The following is a 9,392-nucleotide window of genomic DNA, read 5'->3' as shown; positions in this document are numbered from 1 at the left end:
GTGTGTGTGTGTGTGTGTGTGTGTGTGTGTGTGTGTGTGTGTGTATGTTCGTCCGTGCGTTAATATAATAATGAAACGATCAATAATTAAACGAGCAATAAAAGATTTGTTTATAAAACAACACGAGATTCATGTATATATTCATGTATTTTAATTACAAAAATGTTGACACGAATAATAATCGCAAGATGTTTCGTACTCATCGAGTCTTTTTCAGTTGCACAAAAAAAAAATTGCAATGTAAAACGATTCCCTTAGATCATTTCTATTGTATGTTAAATGGTCAGAAAAGAATTTTTCAAAAAGTACCGTCAAGACATATCTTTTTTTTGTTTTTTTGTGCAACTGATAAAGATTTTATGACATACGTTGAAATGGCTTGCGATTATTGTTCGTGTTTACATCTTTGTAATTAAAATATTTACATTACATAAATACACAATCTCATGTTGCGCTTTACAAAAAATCTTTTATTGTTTATTTAATGATCGTTTCATCATTAAAATTATATTAACTATATAGATAATATCAACGCGTATCTTTTTTATTTGTTTAAAATCTTAAAAGCTATTTCTGCATTCTATCAAAGATTACTATCAAGAAGTTAATGAGGGCCAGAATTTGAGAATTTAATCTAACATCATGTATGTTTAATCTATCATGTATGTACATATTCAAATACCCTTACATTTAAGCACATAAATGCGCGCATACACAAGATCAGATTCATGCTACTTCCATGTAATTAATTCTGGACAAGTGTATGAAATTATCACATTTGATCACCATTTTAAATGATTGTAATAATTTAAAATTACCAGAATTTTGTTTGTCTTTTAAATGGACTCAACCCCATAGCTGCCATAGTTATTTGAAATTTTCATTCCCTCTCCCCTCTTCCCGCGAACGTGGAAATGAAGGATAATCAGCACTCATGTGCCAAAGGGTAGCGTTTTTTTTTTAAATAGGAGAGTACGTCTTTCAAGTACCATTTGCAAATATTTTCAATTTTACAAAAATTATTACGAAGTTTTACACATTTGATACACCCTGTATAATTATTAATATACATTTTTAATAGTTGTTACTTTATATATTATTAAATAAAATTTTTTCATCAAGATGTATAACTTACCAGCGTATAATCTCCTTATTAAAGGAGTAAAGTTAGTAATATCATATTCAGCTACAGTTCCGTCAAACAATGGGCCATAAGGAAAATAGTCATATGCCCATTCAGGAAGAGGCAATCCTAAAGAAGATTCGGCTACGAAAGTGTGATAAAGAAAGTAAAGATCCTCTAGCGTCTGTATGTTCTTGCCAGTTAATTTCGTCAAGTCATCCATCATGTCCTTGAACTGATCAATCTTTGCTTGCCCTTCAGGCGAGTTCAATATTCGATTATATTCTTTGAGGAATCTGAAAACGTTTTAAAATGTAAATTGAATTATTTTTTATATATTAGTTTTAAATTAATAGCAATATATATCTTTTTATAAACTATTCTGTATAATTATATTCTTATAATCATATAACTATAATTAATTATATAATCGAATTGCTAACAAAAGATATTAATGCTATTTAAATTTTCACTGATTGCTCATTTCATCTGCTTTCTTTTACTTACTGTGGACACTCATCTGAAAGAATAATATTGTCATCGATACGTGGAATGAACGATGTCGGGATTGGTTGCCAATTTAAAAAACGATTCCATCGTTGTACATTTGTTGGTGGGAACAAACTAGCAAGAACAAGTTGCAGAGACATTTTTGTTCTCTCAAAATCCGAACTACGAGCTACGACAAGTTTTGGCACGTACAAACTGTCAAGAAAGCCATTATATCTAGATCGCAAAAATTTTCCCAATCTATATTCGTGTTTCTTGCCCTCCTATAAAAGATTGTATACATTCGATCAATTAATGTTAAATAATATTCAATTAAGCTTAAAAAAATTGAAAAAAACTGATATAAATATTTGAAATGAAAATAATTTAATAAAATCTTTTTAAAGAAGAATAGTTAACTTTTGTAACGATGCATCTCCAATAATATATTCCCATATCACTAGCGGATGCCATCCAGACAGCACAGAGGTGAATAAAAGTTCATAGGGGAATTAATTTTAAAAAATACATATAGAATTAAAAAAATAAATATCTGAACAATTCTCTTGAAGAATCAGTTCATCTTAAAGTATTTCTCAGAAATTCATTATAATGAATACTCACGACTTATAAGTGAAGGCCCCCAATTCGGAAATTTAAAACATTAATTTAATTATTTAATAATAAATGAAATATATATATAAAATAATTAAATGAAATTCTGACAATGTGTAAACGATATTCTAACATATAATAAGCAATTTTTTTGTTGCCCGAATGTACTTTATAAATGGATAAAATCCTCTTGAAGATAAAATTATTTCACTATTTATCAATAAAAAAGGGAAATGGAACAAAATTTAAAAAAACATTTATTTTTCGAATAAGATTTATTGAGTAAGAAACTTACTAATTATTTAGTTATACGAATTACAATTACTCTTCAAAAATTATCAAAATATGAATGAACGTACCATATAACAGAGCAGCGATAATAAGATAACAATAATGACTTTCCACTTGCAATGAGCTGTGTTCCGATTTTTCTACGCATTTTATATATCGAAAGCAGCTAACTTGTAAATATGGTTAAGTTAAGTGAAGCACGTATTAATATATTATAAAGTATAAAGTATTACACAGTACATTATAAAGAAGCCACACTCAGAGAAAAATATATTTTTGACAACTACTAAATTAACAATTTTAATAATTTAAGTACTTGTAACTAGTTTTACAAAGTAATAAAAAGTAAACTAAAATAATATTGAATACTATATTTTTATAGTACTATACTATATTTTTATATAATAGTATACGGTACTTTAGTTCTTATTACTTTTTTAAATTTACTATTTATTACTATTTAAATTTTAGAATTATACTTTATAATTGTCACAACTATTTTTTTTCTTTCAGTGCAGAAAAATATCAACATTGAGAGTATATTATTGCTCCTGCAGTTCCATTTTTGTTTACTTTTTTTTTATACTTTTTAATAATTTTTTAAACAATGAATAAGAGTTTCCTAATCAATAAATCTTATTAAAAGAAATAAATTCACTCTCTAAAATTTTGTTCTGTCTCTTGTTATTAGTGAATAATAAAATAAAAACAAAAAATTAGACAATATTTATAGATTGATTTTACCTCTTTAAGATAAATTCGGACAGTAAAAAAAATGTTTATTGCATATCAAAATATCTTCTATGTATCGCCAAGGATTCATAATTTTTTAAATTTTCGATTTGGGGGCCTTCCTGTGAGTTCCTTGGGATAGTTTATATCGTGCACTTAATACGGATACTAACTAGTAATTTTTTACTAAATTATTTTAATTTCGATACGTGAAAACATATACATTATATGTATATTTAATTAATCATTTTGATATTATATACTAATTTAGTATATTATTCTTTTAATACTAGTACACTACCTGTAAAATTAAAGCCTCACCTCTCATACTTTCGAAAAATGGATAAACTTTAAATAAATATAACTTCTACAAAAATGATCAGAAAGAGATGTTTAAAAAAGCATTTTGTTGCTTAAAATTTTTACTTTCTATACTTTAAATAACGATTTGGCTGATTTTTACAAAGCTACACGGTTACAAACGATGATCCGTTAAATCTCAAAATTTTTTGTGAACTTTGCAAAATGCTATAAATGAAAAGTTGAGTACAAATATTGTTTATAGCTTTCAAAAGCGTGAACCTTTTCCTTTAATTTGCTTTTTTGATGAACATTGTACGATACTTTTTCATCGTGTTATTCAACATTAAAGTAAAAATGGTCCTTTTGATTTTGACTGCTCATAAAAGACGAACGGAGTAATGTACAATATTTGTTAAAAAAGAAAAATCAGTGTTATCGCGCTCATAGCATTTATTATTTATGAGAAGTCTTAAGAAAAATGCGCGCATGCGATGGTTTACTCAAAGAATTATAAATGTTTAAAAAAAGATGTAATGCCAAATACGTTTTAAAAGCGTTATACTTATAGTTTTTATTTTTTTAATAAAAAAATAAACAACTTATTCTGGATGATACCATGATATAACCCAAGTAACACAGCAGCGCTTTGTTAATGCTTTGTAAGCGCTATGTGCTACTTGGGAAGAATTCATTGCGCATAGTAGTGGGGTTGAATTCGGAGCATCAAATCAAAATTTACTGTCAAATGTAGCGCGACTGTGCAACACGATAGTATCGTAGCAACGTATAATTTAAATTTAATCTGTCACCAAAGACATAGAGAATGGACTGCGCGATTCTATCTAAGTAGTATGATTGACAAAAAATGAGAGAGAAAGACGGCCAATCTTTATCTCTTTCCACTCAACGATATAACGAGAAAGAAAGAGAATGAGAGGGACATTGGCCATCTTCCACGATCCCTCTCTCTCATTTTTGTCGACTATATTACTTAGATGGATCGTGCAGTCCATTCTCTATGTCTTTGTCACAGATCATAGGTAGAACCATATTGCCTTTTGCATTTGTGGCAATTCTATCATTGGTCAACATGCGCATCTTAGGAGCGAAACACTTTATATTCTTACATCACGGATGATATTATACGTATTATATGTATGTGGTACTTACTGTGGTCAATTGTCCGAGGCCTATCGGATAGAATGAATCATTTACATATGGATCATTTGGAAACATTTCGCGACCACTATTATCGGGTGTTCGATCGCCATGTCTAAATACCTATAAAGTGTAAATGAAAAGAATCATTCAAATGTAGCAATTCTGGAATAACATAGACCAGTATTCATAGACTGTGCAAGATTGCCAGATGTGGAAATTTTCCGCCAAAATAGCGTCTTGAAATAGAAAGAAAGAAAGAAAGAGAAAGAGAGAGAGAGAGAGAGAGAGAGAGAGAGAGAGAGAGAGAATTTCTGTGAATTTTGAATGATTAATAATAATGTTATCTAACAATAAGTACACTTACCACATTAACTAATTTAAGCTCAGAAGGCACAGCCGCGATCAGAATTGCATTTAAACTAATAGTAGCAATTAATAAATAGGTATTAAAATTATGATACGAGATCATATTGCTAATCTGAAAATGCAATGTCATTTGTTTAATTAACAGTTAAGTTGCTAATATTTATAAATATTATAATTAATATGATTTAAAAAATCGGAAATGTAACTATTTTAATTTTTTTTTTGTCTAGAAACATTATATATTTACATATAAGCCAATTGTCAGAAGTTTTAAAAAGGAAGAAATTATAAACAGGTGTTTTCTTATTTAATTAACAGTTTAGTATATGAAAAGACTAAGTCAGAAAGTGCTACAACATTAACGAAAGCATTTGGAAGTAATTAATCAACAAAACTACTTTTTTGTTTTTCGATTAAAACTCGAAAATGAGAAAAGATAAAAAATAACAAGAGAGCTTTTTTATTGTCGCTCAAATTTCTTATAAAATAACTATCGAGTTTTATACTATGAATAAAACTGGAGATATGGCAGCTTAAAGATAAATGAAATTTCTTGAAGAAACGATAAAAATGGACACTTTTTCAGTTATTGTTTTCTACATTATTTTGAGTGCATAGGAGAATTAAAAATGACATAAGGTAATTTAAAGTAGACATTTGACTTGAAAAAATGAATCTAAAGTCAACTTCATATGATTATTTTCCAGAAATATCAAACTCCAAAGGCATTTTTTTGACGAAATTCATCCTTTTTTGAATATTATCATTTGAAACGGTTTTTTTTGTTCATATATAATAAACTATTAATTAACAAATTTAACAGTAATACAATAAAAATTAATTGTTTTGTATCAACGATGCAATGTAATAGCAAGATTGTTCGCTTTACGTTGCGTTCATAATCAGAACTTATAGTCAATTCTCTTACCAATTCATTTTTTGTATCTGTCTCTTCACAGGAAAACTCCAACTTTCAATGAAAAAAAAAAATTTCTGACGTCACTTTTTAAACAAATTATTAGCAAGAATGAAAAAAGTGACTATAATCATTATTTTGCAATACAGTTACTATATTACCCTTATAACTAGAGTCTCCTCTATATTGCACCGTTGATGTAAAACAATTTATTTGTATTACTGTCAAATTTATTAATTATTAGTTAACTATGTATATGAAACAAAAAACAATGAGAAGATTGGAATTGAGATTATTTTATATGTCGTCTAAATATACGAAAAGCGCCATTTGACAGTCAAAGTCAGATGTTGAACTAATTATGTTTATATGTATTCTTATTTAAATTAATTTATTTCAAAAATATAATTGCACGCTGTTACTGTCAGATTTTTAACGCAGTCCATTTGAAACATTAATAATGTCCCCAAATTAAATATTAAAAAACTAATTAGTGTTTTAACATTGAAAAGGACCAAAAACATCAGTTGAAACGTATGCGGATTATTTTCGATGAGTAAATATTAACTTTTGCACACCAACAACCGCGTAGACTCTTAATTGGCTTCTTATCCCTTTTAGATAGTTTTAGATCAGTGCCGATCGGCATTTATAGTAGGTTGCGCATAGGTTGGTGAAATAAATATTATGTACTCGTATATAAGGCTTTGAGAATAAATCATCTAAAACAATGCTGAGATTTACTTGCATATTTTGTTTTTCTTGCACATTTGATTTTCAGCTTGGTTCCTGCCCCTTATTTAAGTTACGAGTATATTGTAATCATAAGTTATATTGTACAATAATCATATGAAGTTGAATTTAGACTCATTTTTTCAGATAACATGTCTATTTTTAATTATCATATGTCTCCGATGCACTCGAAACGATGCAGAAAATAATAACTAAAAAAGTACTCATTTTTGCTGTTTTTTCATAAAATTTCAGTTCATCTTCGCTATATCGCCGGTTTTTTCATAGTACAAAGTTCGATACATATGTATTTATTTGTAAGGAATTTCAGCAACAATAGCTCTATATAACAAGATAATAACAAGAAGCTCTATTGTTATTTTTCATTATATCTTCTCGTTTTTAGTTTTGTTTTAATTTTTCGATTAAAATTCATTTTGAGTTTTAATCGAAAAACCAAAAAAACTTTGTTGTTTAATTACTTTCTAATGCCTCCTTTAAAATTGCAGCACTTTCTATATAATTTAGTCTTTTTATACTCCAAACTGTCAATTAAAACAAGAAAACACTTATTTATAATTTCTTTCTTTCTCGCCACCATTTTAACCTCTAACGACTGATTTAAAAAAATCGAGATATATATATATAGATATATACATATATACACTTGTAACATACTATGTATTTCAGATATACAGAATGTCCTTAATTTACGGGATTGCAGGTAGAGCGGACTGAATTAAATCAAAAAGTCTTCTACCATTTTGCCATTTTTGCAATAGTTAACGAGATATTAATTTTTAAAGATAGCCGAATACGCGGGTTCGCCCAGCCTACTAATACAAGTGTACGCCCATCGATCGCTTGGTGCGCAGACCGAGGATGACCTGCAATTAAGGGTTCGAGTTATGACGATGCGGAATTATTACATAAGGTTTGTTCGCGTTGCATGCTCCAACATGCTCTTACTTCCTGCAATCGTAGCTCCTACGCTCATTCAAACGCGCTCGTTAGATAGGATAGTAGGAACATGTTGAAGCATGTTGGAGTATATAATGCGAACAAACCTATAGTGTATGTAGTTTGGCCAAACCACGCTTACTTTTGCTCCGCGTCATCAATAGAGTGCAATGGCTACCAACTGTGAAACGCGAAATATGGGGCAGTATTCATAATCTGTTCTTATTTTAAAACCGTCTTAAATAATGTCATAAGATGCTAATACATCAGTCCTCGGATTAACTTACGACATCTTAAGATTGTACTTAAGATAGTAGTCTCAAATGTAAGAATCGACTGATATCAAACAAAGAAAGACTCGATAGTGTTAAACAAGGAAAGATTCAGTACCAATTTCACGACACGAAACAGGCTGGTATTCATAATCGATTTTTGCATTTAAGATTTTTAAGTATAGTTTTAAGATGTCATAAGTCAATCCGAGGGTTATTATCTTAAGATATTATTTAAGACAGTTTTAAAATAAAAACGGACTATATCGTCCCATGTTAAGCGTTTCACAGTTGGTAGCCTTTTCTCCTTATGAACAGTTTATAGACGGAGAGGGCAGAGATTTAGAAAGAGACACTGTCCAACTGCACACACCAGGTTATCTCTTTCATGGTTATAACATTTAGTGGCTTGCAGAGTAGATATGCACAGTAGATATGCACAAAGAGATTGTCTATATAGAGTAGGGGAGTCTATATAGAGTAGGGGAGCTAAAAATGCGTGAGCGAATAGAAGGAAATAGAAAACAAGATAGCCAGAGAGAATCAAGGGAGAATGGAGCGGATTCACCCGGAAGCCGCCATGTTTAATGCGCTGTTAAAGTTAATAGGAGATGATAGGAATGATAGGAAATATGGAAGCTGCGCACACTAATATTGTACCGCACTAGTATTGTGTGTATGACATATATGTACATACACACACATGCACATTTGCGGAAGTGCACTAGACATAGCGGAACCAATCAGAGAAGAGAATAACTATCCGCTTCACTCTCCCTTGATTCTCTCTGAAAATGGCTATCAGCATCCTTGTTTAATCGCGTATGTGCTGTTGATTTTTATTTTTAGATGGGGAGATTTCAGGAGAGCAATATATCGATGCCCTATTCAGCTTTCAAAGTTCTATGCATGGTGCAACATTAGACAAAGATAAAAGCTGATCATCCCGTATTTTTTTCTTTTCTACTGTCTAATATTTCCACTTAAAGGGATCCCTATGCCTTGCCTACTCTATATATACAACCTCTTTGACACGGTATGGGACGCTTGCCAGACAGTTCCCACTCCCCGCGCGCCAAACTATCAATAGCAGATATACTTTAGAAATTAATATCTCGATTTCGAAAATTGAGAAATGATCGAAAACTTTTCAAGAACTGAGTTTAGTTCGTTCCAAAGCGTGTATACATACAAAAAAATATTATATAAATACTTGTAAACAATAAGAATATCTATTATTTTAGACCGTACTAGAAGCCTACCCAGCTTTGACCGGAATAAGAATCTTATTTTAAACCGTACATGTGAGAATACAATCAATACTAAAAATTGAATGCCTATAATGATCGAAGGTGAATTTTTAATACTTAAATAATTCAATGTGAATTTATGTATATACTATATATGTACATGCATATATATATATATATAT

The 9,392-nt window shown here is 29.7% G+C and overlaps 1 protein-coding gene across 1 annotated transcript in view; it reads right to left on the bottom strand.

The window, feature by feature from the left end:
- Nucleotides 1-9,392, bottom strand: part of LOC108756699 (venom acid phosphatase Acph-1-like) — a 16,903-nt gene that overhangs the window by 5,488 nt on the left and 2,023 nt on the right. Inside the window, 4 exon segments of the mRNA XM_018500701.1 lie at nt 1,136-1,419; nt 1,631-1,896; nt 4,724-4,834; nt 5,079-5,192. Of these exon segments, the coding sequence (XP_018356203.1) occupies nt 1,136-1,419; nt 1,631-1,896; nt 4,724-4,834; nt 5,079-5,183 (766 nt within the window). The 5' untranslated portion in view covers nt 5,184-5,192.

This window comes from Trachymyrmex septentrionalis, unplaced genomic scaffold (assembly GCF_001594115.1).
Source record: "Trachymyrmex septentrionalis isolate Tsep2-gDNA-1 unplaced genomic scaffold, Tsep1.0 scaffold13, whole genome shotgun sequence".
NCBI classification, from domain to species: domain Eukaryota; kingdom Metazoa; phylum Arthropoda; class Insecta; order Hymenoptera; family Formicidae; genus Trachymyrmex; species Trachymyrmex septentrionalis.
Note: the sequence above shows the minus strand (reverse complement) of the source record. Positions and strands in the feature narration are given on the sequence as shown.